This window comes from Accipiter gentilis, chromosome 17 (assembly GCF_929443795.1).
Source record: "Accipiter gentilis chromosome 17, bAccGen1.1, whole genome shotgun sequence".
NCBI lineage: Eukaryota > Metazoa > Chordata > Aves > Accipitriformes > Accipitridae > Astur > Astur gentilis.
The window spans coordinates 26,375,854-26,393,890 of NC_064896.1; the positions used below are offsets into that span (position 1 = coordinate 26,375,854).

At 42.0% G+C, this 18,037-nt stretch overlaps 1 protein-coding gene and 1 long non-coding RNA gene across 5 annotated transcripts; both read right to left on the reverse strand.

Annotated features, from left to right (window-relative positions):
- Window positions 1–3,699: 3,699 nt before the first annotated feature.
- LOC126047070 (uncharacterized) lies at window positions 3,700–7,748 on the reverse strand. The gene is made up of 3 exons (XR_007508509.1): window positions 7,616–7,748; window positions 4,870–4,906; window positions 3,700–4,100 (listed from the first exon to the last, which is right to left on the reverse strand). It is a non-coding gene; the product is annotated as an uncharacterized LOC126047070 (long non-coding RNA).
- Window positions 7,749–7,798: 50 nt separating this feature from the next.
- Window positions 7,799–17,916, reverse strand: DHCR7 (7-dehydrocholesterol reductase). Of its 4 annotated transcripts, none has more exons than XM_049820987.1 (8): window positions 17,785–17,916; window positions 14,333–14,436; window positions 13,246–13,468; window positions 12,405–12,495; window positions 11,534–11,747; window positions 10,854–11,058; window positions 9,831–9,962; window positions 7,799–9,240 (listed from the first exon to the last, which is right to left on the reverse strand). In XM_049820987.1, the coding sequence occupies exons 2-8, from the start codon at window positions 14,428–14,430 to the stop codon at window positions 8,776–8,778; spliced, it is 1,428 nt and encodes a 475-aa protein (XP_049676944.1). In that variant the 5' UTR covers window positions 14,431–14,436; window positions 17,785–17,916; the 3' UTR covers window positions 7,799–8,775. The 4 variants fall into 4 exon arrangements, with proteins under 4 accessions (XP_049676944.1, XP_049676945.1, XP_049676947.1 ...); XM_049820988.1 differs by lacking the exon at window positions 17,785–17,916 and adding an exon at window positions 16,941–17,093; XM_049820990.1 differs by lacking the exon at window positions 17,785–17,916 and adding an exon at window positions 16,810–16,924.
- Between the last annotated feature and the right edge of the window lie 121 nt (window positions 17,917–18,037).

The following is an 18,037-nucleotide window of genomic DNA, read 5'->3' on the forward strand; positions in this document are numbered from 1 at the left end:
TATCTTTATCGTGTTTGTGGGTTTTGGGACATACAGTGGTTACTGATTTATTATTACTATTTTTTTAATAATCAGCCACTATTATCTCACAGTATCTAGTGACAAACCAAGCTTAGGCAAGAGGCTTTGCTGAACTAGCTGAAGACAATACATCGAGGCTGAACTGAATAGTTTTTTAAGTTTTTTTCGGCACTTTGCTGTGCTATTAATACTGCACTGTTAACACATCTCATTTATTTATACTTAGTGAGTAAATTTGCTTGAAGTAGCTGTTTGCATGAGCAAGAACAACTTCTACTTCACAATCCTTAAGAGACTTAAAGACATAGATTAAGTGCATTGTCTTCAGAAGTTCTCAAACAATCATACTCCCTCCCAAACAGCCTTTTTCAGGTGACTATGCCTGTGATTAGTGTCATTTTGATTAGATAACCGTAAAGAAATACTTAGCTGTTTAGCAGCTTTCAAATAGCATTTTGCATTCACTTCACTGGATAAATGACAGAGAAGCAAGTATTAAAAAATGCCATTAAATCAGATCAAATTACATGAAAATTGCAATTTAAATAGTATAATGCTTTTTTATTATGGCAAATCATCAAATTATGCATTTTGCATTTTCCCTTATTGCTTTCAATGCTGTTTTACGAAACAGTATAAGTAATAAGATTTTGCACATAAACGTATCTTTTTCTGAAGAAAAAATTAGAGGGCACAGATAGGTTCTAGAAGTAAACTGAACACTACTTCCTTACTGTATCGCTCAAAAAAAACCCCCAAAACCCAAAACCAAACCACCACAAAAAACCCAACCACCAAAACAAACAAAAAAAAACCCCAAAACCCAACCCCAAAAACTTTCTCCAGTTCTGCTTTACAAGGAGTTTTTATGGAGACACAGGAATAACGCCATAGCCCCATAGATCACCCCTAAAATAAATCCATCAACTGTGTCTGTGAAATTTAAATAAGACGGATTGTATGTATCCTCAGAACGATTCAAATTCCTTTTCTAAAGTATTCATGCATAGCCACTCACAGCCAGAGGCGGTACAGAGGCACTGAGGTACGAGACAACAACTGATGTACTCCAGTTTGCAAGTTCTCAGAGGAAAAAGAAGTCCATGAACGTTGGCCAAGGGTTCTGTATTGCCGCTCATGAAACTGAACTACCAGCTACGTGGCAACATACAGATGGCCTGTGCATATTATTCAGAGCCAGATTTCCTTTCAGGGAAGATTTCTAAACTTCATCAAAAACCAGCATGCCATACCCCAAAGAAAAGTACAGTTTGGAGATGCTTATGGATGAAGTTGAAATGCTGGGGTTTTAATTCTCAAAATGTTTAATATGTAACTCCCTTTTCATCTAATGTAAAGAAGAGCACCAAACAAAAAAATGGATTTTTATTAAGCTGTTGTCTATAAGGCAGTTAAAAACCAGGACACGCTCAGTGGCACTCAACAAGTGAGGAAGAGACACACAAATAATGAAAGCACTGCAGAAAACTACATGCGTTGAGTACTGGCTTGTGGGTACAGCTTTCCCAGCATTTCATGAACAAATCTAAGCACGTATCACAGTGCTGTCTGAGTTTTAACTAATAAAACCATCTTTTAGAAGAACTGACATCTTTATGGTTAGGAAAGTCCTGATCCGATGGGTGTTTTCAGCTAGAAAGCAAGGGAACTCAGTGGGACAAAGCAATTTCTTTCCTATGCTCTCCACAGATAACAAATAAAGACAATGTTGCCTAAAGAGACTCGGATCATCCCAGAACCATCAGGCTGATGTCCACACAGTGCCAAATGGCACAACTCTTCTTTCTTCCTCTTAATTTTTAGATTCTCAAGGGTGTATGTTGCATTAGAAGCACAATCCTTCAGATACTTGACTTTTTTTTTTTTTTTATTTTCAAACACAAAACTGCTGGCATCAGGACAGACCTGTTATCTGAGAATGTAAAAATTTTACTTCAGAGCAGCCTCACTTCCTTGTGGCTGACCATAATGGATCTTAAAAAACATAGGAGAAACATTTAGAACATGTGCATAGTCTGCATTTCCTATAGCTGTGGCTTATGTTCAAATGGTAGGACTTCATCTCATCACCACAGGGAGCCACTTCATTTACCTCACTAACTACAAAAAGCATAAAACCAGTGTAGGAGCAATCAGTCAATTCACCTCATGCAATTCCACTTAAGTTACACAACAGATGATATTAAACAATAGAAGACATGTAGTTCATTGTTACTGGTCAGAGAAGCTTTGCTAATCCAAAATAAGGAACTGCATAGTATAACAGAGGACAGAATTTATTCTGTCACATCAGTTTGAGCTCTAGGGGATAGAAATACATGTATGTTTTAAAATGCCAGACTCAGGCTACCCAGCTCTGCTGGAAGCGCTGACACAGCTGAACAACTAGAAGAATAGAGCTATACTAAACAGAAGCAACTCTGGGATGAGGGGGGGGGGGGGGGGGGGGGGAAGTATTTACTGGTCTTGTTTTAACATAGGCAAAATCACTGCAATAAAACAGCAAGCCAAGTGCCGTCTTCATGGCATGTATGATACAACCCAGAAGACAGAGTTTTAACCAGGAATTGTAGAACATCAATGTACTGCTCCTGGTAATTTGTATTAAACTGTGCATTTCAGCTGCAATATTTTGAATGTTAACATCATCAAAATTAATTTATCCCACGTTCATGCTTGATTTTGCTTAATTGCCATGAGCTATCTTCTTCTTAGGTGCATTTCACATATTATTTTTGTTGCTTTTTTCTCTTCCAGAGAGGGTAGCAACAAGCATGTGTTATACAATCAAAAGCTGACACTTGTTTTGCTCAGAGAAAAAAAGGGGCCCTCTTCACTGACAGGAGCTGAGATTTTTACTAGTTAGTTTGTGGTAGTATGAACCTTTCAGCTACAACTGCGCAAGGGTTACGCAAGTCTGTCATCTCTGTTTTGGTGTCTTTCCAACCCTGGCGTGTCTTTTTTGTCAGCTGGAGTTTTACACACCAAAACCTACAAAACTTTCAGGCTAATACAGACCTAGAAATGCTTAGAAAACTATTTCATACATAAGCAAACGGAAGTATCACAAGAGGAGGCATCGCTCCAATTACATGGTTTTATAAAGAAAACACTTAAGTATGTCAGAAGCAAGTGACATTTCAACAGCTGATAATTGTCCTCAATGCTAGAGCATCCATTTCCTTTCTCTTTCTCTCTGTCTCAACCTAATTCCACCACAGTTGCAAACCACTTCTCCTTAGCCACCACACCTGGGCTCAGGACTGCCTAGTACACTGAGTGACTCCATCAAAGCCCTGCTTATATTTGACTTACAGGGGGAAGGGCTCTTTGATATGCAACCTGCAGCGTTATAGAGAAAACCCATGACTAAGTGATCCTCAGTAGTAACTACAATATGCCAGCTGGAAAGCCAAACATTACAATAAAACATACTTTCCAGACACTGAGATGGTTACTTATGAAAAGTATGGTTACTTAAGAAAAAGGAATGGGCACATTTCAAGATATTTGGGGAGTTTACGTTAGCCATTTGCGTGCTATATTAATTTTTCAGCACAACTGAAATTCTAGCAATGATACCCAATTTTTTCTCACAAGTGATTAGTCTTGTAGCACCACCCACTATAGACAGTGAACAGTTAAATGTGTTCCCCTCCACCAGTACGTTGTTTTTTTTCCTGTCTGCAGAGAGGTTTATCTCTTGAAAGAGCGGTTAATTTTACACACATAATAAAGCGATAAATTCTGACTTGAATTAACACACTGCTTAATATAATATGTACTTGGGTCACGTCTTTAAGGGCCTTATTCTAAGTACGTTGAAATTGATAGTAAGTTTTCTTTTTCAATGAAGAGACATGAACATGGATACGTGGTTATAGACACCACTGAATTGGGGCAAATACTACTGCAGTGTGAAGCATATCACACCAAGAAAATCATAACCATGTCATATGCATTAGTTATTCTCTATCCCAGTACTTGCGTAGCATGCAAAAATATTTCATTGTCCTCTTGGATTGTTTCTGTCCTGCTTCCTGGCGTACTAAGTTTGCCTGTAGGTCAAAGGAGGACAGACTCAAGCTTAATCAATGTACTTATTACATGAGTTCATTCACATAATCAGGCTGTAAATATTTTGGACTTACAGTCCTTAAAGCATCACCTCCCAAAGGGAGATTATTAACAGAAAAATTAGCTAATCTAAGTACAAAGCTTAAGAAGAGTCATGGAAAAATAAATTATTTTGATTCAATTCTTTCAGTATTTCAGTAGTCAGAGAATTGAAGCCCTTATCATACTAGAGAAATTTGTTTTAATGTTACCGTATGTCACAAGATTAAATTCTGCAGTTATAAATTTTGTTCACATCAATGTCAAAACTATATCCTAGAGTTTTGCATTCTTTGCAATCACAGTAGCATGAAGTCTTTCCATGTAGTCAGTCTATTTGGATTTATAGTTGATGGCTGATAATGCAAAAGGGAAGTATAAGGAAAACTCTCAGCTGGTTGTCCTGAAAGCATTTATCTCGCTCCACAGTAACACAAACAGAAGAAACAGAACCACTCTCTTCTTGCTAACCGCTGCACCTGCCTTAAACATTTCCCCAAGCACTCCTGACTCCCAGTAAAAAAGGGCAATAAACATTTTTATAGTCACAATTGAAAAGTTTTGTTCAGCTGCTAACTTAAGCCTTTTGTATTTCAGGAGGGAGACATCTGTAAGGCATTAAAAAGAAAGCCAGGGCAGAGATTAACATGACTGTTCAGTTTTCCATTAATACATATGAGATCTACAAAAAAAACAGAGTAGTTTCATTACCTGTCCAGTTGCCATAAAGTAGATCCATATCTGCAATCTAAAAATTAAAAAAAAAAAAAAAAAAAAGCTTTTTTCCCTTTTGATTTGACACACGCATTTAGGCTTTTTTTTTTCCTGTACGAGTTCAAGCAGAAAAACTATTCCAGTTTTATTTTCAACTGCACATCACTTTCAACCTCCAATGAAGACAGGGCATTATTTATAATAACCAAATAACCCAGTGCAGTTTTAGGTTAAGGTTAGCACATGATCAGAACTTAGACTGATAATTTCGAGCAGAAAATATTTTGTGGCTGCCACCATGAGGCAACAGCATGTACTTCTGTTGTCATTCATATTGTCTGAATAAAATGAACTGAGCAATCACATTTCATTATATTCTAACCACAGGTCTTTGGACTAGTCACTGAATTGCTCAGAGGTATAGATTTTAAAAAGGGAGTTTACATATTTATGAACATGTTTAAAGCCTAAATGCATTATGTATGCTATAGTCCACCACTGAATTGTGTCAGCATTCTTGCAGGCTGGATGGGAATAAACTGAACTGTAACTTTGCACCAAGCATTATAAATGATTAACCATCCTTATGCTGAAAGGTGGAGCCTTGATCTCAAAAATGCTATCGTATCGTGATGCCATCTAGTGACAGGGGTTTTAAATGTGGGAAGGCATCCTCCCTCCCTGTATGTATTGGAAGATCCTCTCTCCCCACTCCCCTCCATCTGTAGATTGAATACTGACCATCTATAATGCTTATACACCAGAAGATTCTGATTTTATTTCCCCCCCCCCCCCCCTTAGGTAGATCTATGGCCATTTGGAACTTGCTCAGCCTGCTATGCCCTCCCGCTCAAGTAGGCATTTGTTACTTTTCTTCCTACAATAATCCAACCAAACTACTTCATTACTGCTCCAAGAAATTACCAGAAGCATTTGCTGTATTTTCCCATTAGTTATAACCCAAGTTAAATAAGTACCCTTTTACAAATATTGGCAATTCTATATTTGAAATTCCCAGCATACTACAGAGACGTATGTTCTCAAAGCTTGATAGGTGATATTGACAGCATATTACTAATAAACATGAAATATCAGGACAAAAGTTAATCTAATATACACACCCACAAATCCAAAGAAAAATATATATTGATTTTTTAATTCTTTTTTTTTTTTTTATTCTGGAGGAAACAAATTTAGGAGCGTTGCCATGCATGCAACAAAATGTGACACAGGCATCACCCTGTCTGAAGATGAGCAAGTTGATAGCCTTTTAAATGACTCAGTTTTAAAGGGCGACATTAGTTGGACACTGCTTAGAGTACTGCTTCCACATTGCTTGTGTTAGGATGAAGCTTACATCACCTATCAGGAATAGATAAAAATGTTTTTCATGCTTCTCCAAAAATCATTTATAAGAAATACAAATCTGAATAGAATTAGCACTTTCTTTTCCAGTCAGATGCAGATCCCTGTATACGTACAGTATATACTTAGTCTGTATGCCACACGGAACAAAAAAAGAAGATCTGTGCGGACAGCAGACAAGCCTGAAGAAGTAGAATCTGTCACCCTTACAACAAATAGGATGCGAGTTCAGCCCAGTGATGGCCTCTTTCTTGAAGAACCTTGCAACTAATTGCTTCCTACCATGAGTTTAACACTCTGGCCCACAAAGAGTTCTCACTTGCGGCAGCTAGGCTATCTGCAGGGTAAAGTATTCTCAGCAGGAGTAGCAGTCTGCAAAGAAACGGATAAAAGGGCTCCCATGCTCCAATGTCAGACAGTACAGAAAATCCTTTGAGCAATATTAGATATAACAGAAATCACCTAAAAAAAAGCATTTGAATGCATAATGTTCTTGCTACTCACAATACTGCCCTTTTGCTTCAAATTTCGTCAATTCTATTTTTAAAGTGCTGATATTTTTATTGGTCTTTAATGGGCAATTTTTTCCACTAATCATCCAGGATTTATCATGAAAAGGGAGCCATGCAAGGCTACCATGATTTAGAGTCCAGATTATCTTGCAATATTTAAATAGCCTTGGCATTAACAGCAAACTGTCAGTGCCATTTCCAAGGCTACACAGAAAAAGGATGCAAGTACAGGGTCTTAGGGAAGCTGAGAAAAGAAACTATCCAATTACTCCAGCAAATTCAGGGGCAGGCAGCCTAAAGCAATGCAGTGCCAGGGACTGATGGAGTCCAACAGTCCTAGAAGGCCACACCTCAGTTTTCCCTTCCTCTGAACTGAGTTCTCTCAAAGCAACCACTTTATAAGCTTTGCCCCTGGGTAAACTGTTAAGGTACTGGGCTATATATTTTTAGTAAAGGCAACTGGCATCGATTTCCCCCCCTCCATTTCCATATGTGTATTAGAAGTCTTCTTCATTCATAGGAGTGCAAAGTTCAAATGTTCTACCACAGCAATACATCTGTTGCCAGTAAGCATGCTATTATTATGGCCATTATTCCTCCTGTTATTAGCAACACTCTAGTGTATTGAAATTGTTAACTGCAACATGGTGATAAAACAGTTATGAGGTCTACAGATAGTACCGGTGCCACAGTTAGGTTTCCAAGAACTGTCTGCAAGAAGGCATCTCCTACACTCTTGTACATCTAGCTCTGAAACAGAGACAAGCTACAAGATACATTTGTTTCCTAGGTTTGGAGGGATCCTTTTTTCCTGCCAAAACTGTCCTTTCAGGGAATACTGCAGCAAAACCAAAACACATACTCACCAACACACCTCATTCAAATCTGCCACAAAGATCAGTGGATTTGGCAGCTCCTACAAGAAACCAATTTACACAGTTATCTACTTACTGCAAAAACTATCTGTGTATTTATGTGTAAAAATAAGAAAATATCAAGTCTTTCAGCTTGAACATAACTACCAAGCCCGTTACAAGATGCATGGTTAACACTATGATCCCTCTTCCTTTTTATTTGTTTCTCCTTTACCCATTCTTGAACCAGCTCTTGGAACTACACTCTTTGAAGAGCTCCTTTTGAATCCGGTAACTTTGAAAGATAACTATGTAACAAGAAAAGAAATAGCTGAATGGAAAATCAGCAGTATTTTTTACTTGTCTTGGAACCAAGCATTTATTTCTTAAATTTTTACAAATAAGAGCTTGTACAAGTGACAGAGAACCAAGTTTTCTATCCACACTAAAGAAGTCAATGTGTGCCCAGTATCTTCACAAAGCAAGTTTGGTTTCAGTATCAAAATGATACCCAGTTGGTCATGCACCGTATTCCCAGGTGCAGTCAACTAACATAACTTTTGTGCTATACCAGCTTTCACAAATATTTCTATTAGATTATAAAAATCTTCCCACACACCAGTTTAGGATGAGGTTCCCCAGTTCAGTATTTCCCCAGTTAATCACTTGAAAAGCAACAAACAATAAAACGTCCTTTGGGGAGTTACTGACTATAGGTCATGACCGTCGCAAGCAACCACATCATACAATTTCTTTCATCAAGAGATCACACAATTATTTTCCTCCTCTCCTAAGTCACTAGAAACTGGTTCCAGAACCCTGCTACTCTGAAGGATAAGGCTCCCTCCCAGCTTTGGGAGATTTCAGGAGTCCCAATACACGCAACTTTTCTTCAATTCCAAGTTAATTTTGAGGGGGCAGGGGGGAAGTTCCAGGTAAGACAGTCTTCTAAAAAACCAGGTCATTTCAGTGTCTCATTTCATTTACTTTAACAGAGTCTGCCTGCATGTTCCTTCAGTACAGCAAGGATTATCATCCAGCCACCTTTTCTCCTTCAGAACCGTATGAGCGTCCTTCACAAAGTATTTTTGTTAAGTTTAACTATGTGGATAAACTCTCTTCACCTCCAAAAAAGGTTTCTTTTTTTCTTTCCCATGGATTCTGTGTTAGCCTTAAAATATTCCTGGTATGAGCCGGTAAGGCACTGCAGCAGTGTAGCGCTTCCAGTCCTTCCCATATTTGCTGAAACAACGGTGTTCATCCCTAATGCAACGGTGGGTTAGCAGAATAGTCATATAAACAATGTAGAAGTAAGGCAAGATGTGTTCAAACCCGCAAGTCAGGCAATAGGCCAGGGAGCCCATCAAGTCTCCTGTGTAGTTAAAATGGCGTGCCCACCCCCAGAATCCCGAGGTCATCAGTTTGCTGTAGTACTTGGTCCCATCCGCAGACATGTAGGAGCATTCAATATACTCTGGTTTCTTCCCCCATATCTTGCAGTTGCCATTCGTACGACGGAAGAGGTCCTTCTGGTGGTTGGTCATTCTGAAGATGTAATAACCGATCAAGCCCAACATCAAGATCCCTATGGCATTAGCTGTGCGCAGCTGGACAGGGTGGTAAACCAAATACAAACCCTAGGAAGCATTAAAAAAGAGACAATCAGTGATTTACTTGAAATATATGCTCAGGATGCCAGACTAATCCCTTGACCTACAGTGACCCAGAACAGATGAGTAGAAAAAATAGGAAAATCCACCCTATCAGTAAAACTGTGGAAAACTGTCAGAAAACTCTGCATCCTACATTTTCTCTCTCTCAAATTCTATTTCCTAGGTGGAACAAGAAGAAGAGAGAAGTTGCAGGGATGCAAACAAAGCAGGACAGAAGGAAAAAAAAAATCCCAAAACAAACAAACCACCACCCACCAAAAAACCCCTCAACATGCAGAAATACAAAAAGGGACTGAAAGGATTTAGAAAAAGAGAGACACAATGGATAGTTACAGAAAAGGGCACAAGAGAAGAGGAGGAGAGGAAAAGATGTCAATTCCATGCAGGAACAGTAGGCCTTCCTGCAAGTGAATTGTTACAAAGAATGTTGTAATGGTTACTCAACATTCAAACTGTCTAGAAACCACTTCAGATAGAAATCAAACTGCTGGGGAGAACGTTTCTGGAAAGTTTCTTTCCTTTTAGCCCAAACACGTATTGTACCCCATTTTTACCTGCAAAGTATAGAGGTAGGGCAACCAAACACAGTCTCCCCAGCCCAAATACCATCCAAAATGATCATGGCAGATATCAATGGTTTTCAAATACCAGGCTTCATTCCAAAAGAAGTCCAAAACATAAATACCCTGAAAGAGAATAGTTTCACATTAATAACAGCACTGTCACTAGTTATCCTGTTTAACAGCATCTGCCTAATCTTTCTGTGCTGTCTTGTGACAAGATCTCAAAACTGACTTGTATTTTTATGTTAACCCCTCAAAAATAGGTTATTAAGAGGAACATATCACACAAATATACTCCACCTAGGCAGATAAAGCAATCATAAGTAATGCAAAGCAATATTAAGCAAGATGACCAAGGCAAGCGTGCTACGTAAGGACATACACGTAAGAAGTGTACTTACCTTTGACCACACCTGCCTCTCTTCAGCTTTAAGAGTCTTATCCTTACAGAGAGGGGAAATAGAGCTTCTATTGAGTAGGTTTCCATTTACAAATACCAATGAATAAACCCAAACTATTATCTGTACTTATTACTTTGGGATCTCCTCAGTAGAAAGCATAGCACCTGACTGGCTATTTTCAGGTGTGAAGACATCTGTAGCTCTGCATGTCTCTCACACACACAAGAAAAGCTAGGTGCAGTGCTGCCCTCAGAAAAACCCCTGCCCAGTCTTGCTCCAACTAAAGCTGTGGAATTTGTCATTGTTCTCTTTGGATTCAAGATCAGGTAATCCTGTTTCCAGAGCTTAGGCTCAGAAAAGTATTCCTTAATTTAAGTTTACCCTGAAATCTGCTGGTGCAGACATGACCATGCCACTGGTGGCACTCTGAACGAATACACATGTCCAAATAAATGAATACATGAAAAGAAGCAAGTCCCAGTGCATTATCACTGAATGAGACTGTTTAGGCCAGGAAAGACTCTACAAGTTCAATTGCAATGCAAGGAGTTTTTTCTACTTTAATACTGCTTTATTTCCAAATTGGTTTCTTATTTTCCTCCTCTGAATTTACCTGAAGGACATTGACAAGGATCATGGAGTTAGTTACTTGACCATACAGCTCCTGTTGTTTAGCAGCGTAGGAAAGGTTAATTAGAGTCCAGGCTACGATACCAGGGCGCCCATTGAAGAATAGCTTGAAATCAAACCATTTTCCTATTCGAGGGTTAAATTCAATCCCCATCATGTAGTCATAAAAGAAGTTCCCAGTGAATTTGCTAGAAAGCATAAAAAAAAAAATCAGAAATGTATGCAGTTATACACAAATACAGATAATTACTATTCTGACTACACACTTCAGATTCGCTTAATGTAATGATAATAAAAATCATAAAACCACATAAAGTTGTACAAGATAACACAAACTGACCCAACCAAAGCATTACATTGGTAGAGATAAAATTTAGCTTCAGACGTACCCTAGCTTATTCTTGGTAACACTTTTGAACAGTCTAACTATAACCTTACTTATTTCTCACAGATAGGATGGATATATCTGTGACACTGAGGCTGCCAGTCACATGACACACAGCAAGAAACACAAAGGCTGGTGCTAACAAAGCAAATAACCACAGTCATATATTGGCCTATCTATCTGTGCCAGTAAAATATATTCTGTCATTATTATTCTGTGCAACATTCAATTTACGTGTCCAATTACCTAGTATTCTCTCATTATTGAAAATCACATACCAGTCTTTGGCATTGGTAGGGAAAAAGTAGCCTTTAATCATTGCAAATGTGGAAACTGCATATCCCAGGATATTGGCACACCACAGGAGAGGAATCCAGTTGTCAAAAATGATGGTAGGTGAGAAGCAGTGGAAGTAATAGGCATTTGCAAACCAAAGCACATGTGTAATGATCCAAGCCTGAAGTCCATTGATTTCATACTTATTCACTACACCTAAAATATGAAGAAAAATTTGAATGTTAGTGACATCGCATTAATACAACTTTTTATTAATATGGATATGGATACAATATATAGAAGCTCAACCAAGCGCTAATGAAATGACCTCGCTCCCCTCACCCTCCCAATTAAATGTCTTGTGGCACTTTTCTGTAAGTTTCATTAGACTCTGTTGTAACCATCAGGCTTTGTTAGGCTGAGTTTTTTTCTTCACTCTAGCTTCACAGAACAGTCAATTTAGAATCTCCCCTAAAATTGACTAATGTAACAAGTTACCTTTTCTCACACTTAGTTCACATCAAGCATTTTGTTCAAGTCTCGTGGGTTAACTTAGCTTCAGCAGGTGCAACTGCACTGTCAAATATTAGCAATAGTCCACTGCCAATTTTAAGCGCCAAAATTATCAATCTGTATTGCTGGTATGGGGCCTGCCATATCGATAATTTTAGTAACAGTAAGAGATAGAAATTCTGTAATTTATTCTAAAAGATGACATAGGTATTTTTGTTTGAAGTAAATATTTGAAGAAGGTGAAAGCATTTATGTCCACATTTCCTCCAGATACCCATGGGTCAATAAAGATTGTAAGTACAGCAATACTATAGTTTTAAGAGATTGTATGGTGTGCATATATTCTAAGGAAGAACTTACCAGCAGGGGTGACAGCTCCTTCTTGTACACCTCCTACGTATCCAGGAAGAAATTTATGGCAGAAGTCAGGAACAAACATGTACAAAAACACCTAGAAGAGAGAGAATGTATTAACAGCAAAAACAGACAAGACACCCCCCCCTCCCCAAATCACTATCCCTTTCATACATGTACCAAATATAACACATGACAGTTTCAGTTAAGTATTGTATAAGCAAATACAGCAAGATTTAGCTGTTGTGATTTTGGACTAGTAATACATCCAAGCTATGAAACAATTCTAAAGATGTACTTCACATATGGTTGCCATCCTTTTTTGGTGGGGAGGCAGGACAGTCGGTAACTAGATTCAAGTCCTTACCCTTTTATTTTGCAGTTCATCTGTGTTACCTGTTGTTTTCCAATTTGGAAAAAAAATGGGAGTAGTTTGGTAAGTTTGAAGATATTTTACAAATGTAGTTATATTTCATATGTGAATGTTCTTTTAGTGCCTGTCTATAGAAAATATTACCCCTTCTGTGGTGTTAGTTTGTGATATATTTATTCTGTATTAACTTAAAACAAATGGGTATTGCTGTTATAGTTGCTTTTGCCTAAAAACCACATAGAGGAATATGTCACACAAGGAGTATCACACAAGGAATATTTGTTTATATTCCCCACATACTTATTTTTCAAGTGCATAAGCTTCATTTGGGTTGCAAAAAGCCATGGGAAGCGAGAAACACCAAAGAGTAAATGCCAGTGCAACATTCCATTATCCTTCGTGTAAAAGGATTAATCGAACAGCTGTTTGAAAAAACCACCCACTACATCTAGAGCATAACTCAATAATACATACCTGGAAAGTGACCCAAAGGGCATAGATGCCAGCAGCCCTATAGGTCAGTGTAGGAGTCTTGTTCCAGATGTCAGACAGATGTCTATTCCCCGTGAGCAAGTCAATGAGTGGGTCAATCAGAGAGCACTGGTACTGGTCACAGGACATTACGAAGTAATATACGATAAGTGGCGCAAACATGAGCAGGAAAAGGATGCTTGCCAAGGAAAACCAGTCCACCTCCCTGTAATCCAAAACAGGGCATTTTTTTTTCCAGCTTTCAGTTAGAACAGTGGTTTGATTAAGTCAGGCAATGTTTTCAGTGGACCTTCTAGATTAACAGGATGAAAACTGAAAATGTTTTCAGGGCACAGACATTTCTTTGGGCCAAATAGCTATAAAAAACTTAGCACATTACATACTTTACCACAAACTGTTATAAAACTACGCTAGTTGATCAGAGCAACAGAATATATAATATCTCCCTTCCAAAAAGCAGATTATTATTACAGCCTTCATGTTTTTGATGGCAATCATGGGTATAACTGGTAGAGTCTTCAGTTGGAAGTGGTAACAGAATCACAAGAATATCATGCAAAGCTTCGAAACACAGAAAACACAGACCCTGGACAGCCAGAAGTTGAACTTGCTCTACCACACACTGTCTGTAGTGGCAAGCCATATAAATACACCCACGGCTGTTTCCAGCTGCAATACAATACTCCACTAATATTTGCGCACTGTTTGAGAACAGGGATATGACTCATAAATCTTGCTACAGCAGGAGATGTCAGCTGGCAATACCACAGTTACATGCCTGTTTTCCAAATATCAAGAAATATTTTGTTCAGCCCTTGAAGGAACTACAAATTTTACTGATTTTTATGATTTGTTAAACCCAAGCCACCTGGCAAGCTCTCTATCTTAAAAATCTTCAAGAACTCTTTTTTGGCATCCATTATTAGAGCTCATTATCCATGAGCTTTCAATGGAAGGGCAATGCAACAATCTGTTATTAATAGAGTGAAGTTTAAAAGGAATGTAACATCTATAAAAGTATGAACCAATTTGAAATACAGTGACTAATTAGGTCATCAGCTTCTCTCACCATGCTCTTCCCCACTGGACTTGAGATGTTTGAGTATCATTTTGGGTGCTTTTGTGTTTTCTTTCTTCAGAAGTTTTTTTCTCCTGATGGGTTGCCATGATGTCCTGTATGAAAGAAAATACTCATGGTATTACTCCATCCGGTTCTCAGTTAATTCTTCTGGCTCTACAGAAGAGAAACACAATTAAAAGTTATTAAAGCTATTATATAGCCTTCTGACAACAAGATATTTGGGGGAGGAGGATAGGAAGTAAAAAATCCTTCCCAATTCCTTATTATCTTCTATTCAGCAAATCATAATCAAAACACTGATGTCAAAGTAATCCATTAAACTTCTTGCTAACTGGAAAATTCTTTCAAGCCATATTGTGTAATATATGGCTTATTATTTACATGCGAGATGCAAAGGGAAAAAACTGTTTTGCCGCATATGGGATCCATGCCTCCCTCCTATTTAAAGGCCAGCAATTGACACCAAGTTTTGCCTTTCTACAGGGCAATTTAAACAACAAGTGCCTGCTTAGGACTACTCCCCGAAACAGATACACCCTAGTCCAACAGACAGCTGTTCTGGCAGTTACAACCTCTCATGTTCAGAACTATTCGCCTGTCATTCAATACACGCTAATATTTCCGGATCAAGACTCCCATTGAAATCATACTCCTATTAGTAACTACTTCAATTTCTATTAATGCAAGCTTTCTGTTAGCCCACTAAACACACTTCCTTAATCCTTAGTGTGGTGGGTTGACCCTGGCTGGACACCAGGTGCCCACCAAAGCCGCTCTATCACGCCCCCTCCTCAACTGGACAGGGAAGAGAAAATATAACGAAAGGCTCATGGGTTGACAAAAGGACAGGGAGAGATTACCGTCACGGGCAAAACAGACTCAACTTGGGGAAATTAATTTATTACCAATGAAATCAGAGCAGGATAATGAAAAAAAACCCCAAATCTTAAAAGCACTTTCCCCCCACTCCTCCCTTCTTCCCCGGCACAACTCGGCTCCCGATTTTCTCTACCTCCTCCCCCCTGCAGTGGCACAGGAAGACGGGGAATGGCAGTTGGGGTCAGTTCATCACATGTTATCTCTGCTGCTCCTTCCTTCTTAGAGGGAGGACCCCTCACACTCTTCCCCTGCTCCAGCATGGGGTCCCTCCCACAGCTGACAGTCCTCCACAAACTTCTCCAACGTGGGTCCTTCCCACGGGCTGCAGTTCTTTATGAATTGCTCCAGCGTGGGTCCCTCCCATGGGCTGCAGTCCTTCAGGCACAGACTGCTCCAGCGTGGGTCCCCCACAGGGTCACAAGTCCTGCCAGAAAACCTGCTCCAGCCTGGGCTCCTCTCTCCACGGGGCCGCAGGTCCTGCCAGGAGCCTGCTCCAGTGCAGGCTTCCCACAGGGTCACAGCCTTCTTCAGGCATCCCCCTGCTCTGGCGTGGGGTCCTCCCCGGGCTGCAGGTGGAGATCTGCTCCCCCGTGGACCTCCCTGGGCTGCAAGGGGACAGCCTGCCTCCCCGTGGTCTTCCCCACGGGCTGCAGGAGAATCTCTGCTCTGGCACCTGGAGCACCTCCTGCCCTCCTTCTGCACTGACCTGGGGGTCTGCAGAGTTGTTTCTCTCACATTTTCTCACTCCTCTCTCCTGGCTGCAGTTGCACAGTTCCCCCCCCCCCCCCCCCCCCCCCCCCTTCTTAAATAAATTATCCCAGAGGTGCTACCGCTGTCACTGATAGGCTTGGCCTTGGCCAGCAGTGCGTCCGTCACGGAGCCAGCTGGCATTGGCTCTATCAGACACAGTGAAAGCTTCTAGGAGCTTCTCACATAAGTCACTCCTGTAGCCTCCTTGCTACCACACCTTGCCACACAAACCCAATCTACTTAGTCAGCTTCTTAACAAGAGCCTGAAGCAAAATTCACAGTTCAAATATCACCTGGACAGGGCACTCCAGAGAGAATTCTTCCTCCAAGTCCAAACTTCAGGGCTAGGTGATGAAGTACTGCATTACTGCTCACACTGTGTTAAAGGAATAATCATGCCAACCGCAGAATTCTCCCCATTTGGTGTCTAAGCCATGTATCTAACGTACGGTTTACTCACTCCTTCCAAGCAATAACAATAAATGTGTTTGATGCTTTTCATCAGCATGCTCTGGACTTACTGGAGAAAATCTCAACCAAGTGGAAGCGTGGCAAAAAAAAGCCTTTTAGATTCTGTCCTACAAAAGTAAGGCAGACTCCTCTTCACAAATACGTATTTCAAAGGAAAATCCCCAGCTAACACCCAGTATTCCACAGATCCCCGTGTTTTGAGAGGAACAGAGCAGCAGGCTGCCCAGGAGAGGTTCAGCAGACTCACACAGGCAGCACCTTTCCGTACACCAGGCCCCTCATGGGAGACACGGGTACCTTGGGGAATATTACCGGGACCGGGGGACGCAAATTAAAAGCGACCTCCGGAGCCAGGGGCCACTCACCGAGCCGACGGCGCCGCAAACGCTCCCTTCCAGCCCCGCTTCGCCCCTCCGCTCCTCGCCAAGGCCCGACGCGGCTCTCGGCGAGGTCCGTACGCTGCCCGCTACCCAGAGACGGCGCAGGGGCAACTCACCAGGGCAGGGACAATTCGCTCACCGGTACCGGCCGTCCGGTACAGCCCTTCCCACCGCGGAGCTTCTCCCGCGGAGAAACCACCTCCGCGACGTTACCTCAGCCGCTACCGGCGGCCCGTCCCGCTCTCCTCAGGCCGACGCCTCTCCGCCCCCGCCCCCGCCCCATCGCTCTGACCAATCCCCGCCGCGCTCCCCTCCGCTCCGCGCCACCTCATTGGTGGAGCGCGCTCAACCCATGGGCTGAGGAGACGGAGTGGGCGTGGCGGCGGCAGGGGGTGTGAGCCGGGCCGGAGCGGCGGCGGCTTCTTCGGCTTCGGCTTCAGCCCTCGCCGCGCCTCCGCAGCGGCGAGCAGCGCTAGTTAGGGCAGGTCCGGTTGAGCCTGTAAAGCGACGGTGACCGGCGTTTTGCACAGGGCGATTGTAAGCGCAAGGGGAAGGCGTAGTTCGTGGCCGTTCCCCTGAGAAGGCCCGAAGGAGCAGGCAGGCTGCGGTGGCCTCGGAAGGCTCGAGTCAGATCGCTAAAAAGAACAAAAGTTTTTTGAGAGAAAGGGGACCGACGTCCGAGGAGGCGGTTTAGCGCAGAATTAATTTCCAATCCCGTCTGTAAGGAGGCTGCCGGCAGCCGGGCGTGTGGGGGACACGGCTGGGCTCCTCTCTCGGGGTTTGCACCCCGGCGGCTGCCTCCCCGGTGCCGAATCGCCAATAACGCGGAAAACTCCGCTCCCTGCTCCCGCCAGCGCCGGTACTCGCACCTCGAACTTGTTCGGAGGGAGACCTCTCCGCAGCCCGCAGGGCTGAGACTGCATTCCCGTTATTCCGGGCTTTGGGGGGGCGGGGGGGTACCAAATTGCCGAAACCGGGTAAGGGCGATGCAGCGGAAAAAAGCCGCCGGCGGAGCCGCACCGGGGGCTCGGCAGCAGCTCTCTCTCCGCGGAGCCGGCGTTCGCGGAGCGGGGGCAGGGGCAGGGGTTACCGCCAGCCCCACGGAGCGGAGGCAGGAGTTACCGCCAGCCCCACGGAGCGGAGGCAGGCCCTCGCCCCCGCCGCAACGACGCGGCCGGCCACTGGCGGGCGCCGGGAGGGAAGGGCCCGCCGC

Excerpts from the sequence above, each read along its gene's own strand:
- DHCR7 (XM_049820987.1), bottom strand. The coding sequence starts at position 14,430 with ATGGCAACCCATCAGGAGAAAAAAACTTCTGAAGAAAGAAAACACAAA. Across the intron at positions 13,469-14,332 it reads GTCCAGTGGGGAAGAGCATG|GGAGGTGGACTGGTTTTCCT; the intron begins GTGAGAGAAGCT and ends TTTGGATTACAG. Across the intron at positions 9,963-10,853 it reads TCCTTGTCAATGTCCTTCAG|GGTATTTATGTTTTGGACTT; the intron begins GTAAATTCAGAG and ends ATTCTCTTTCAG.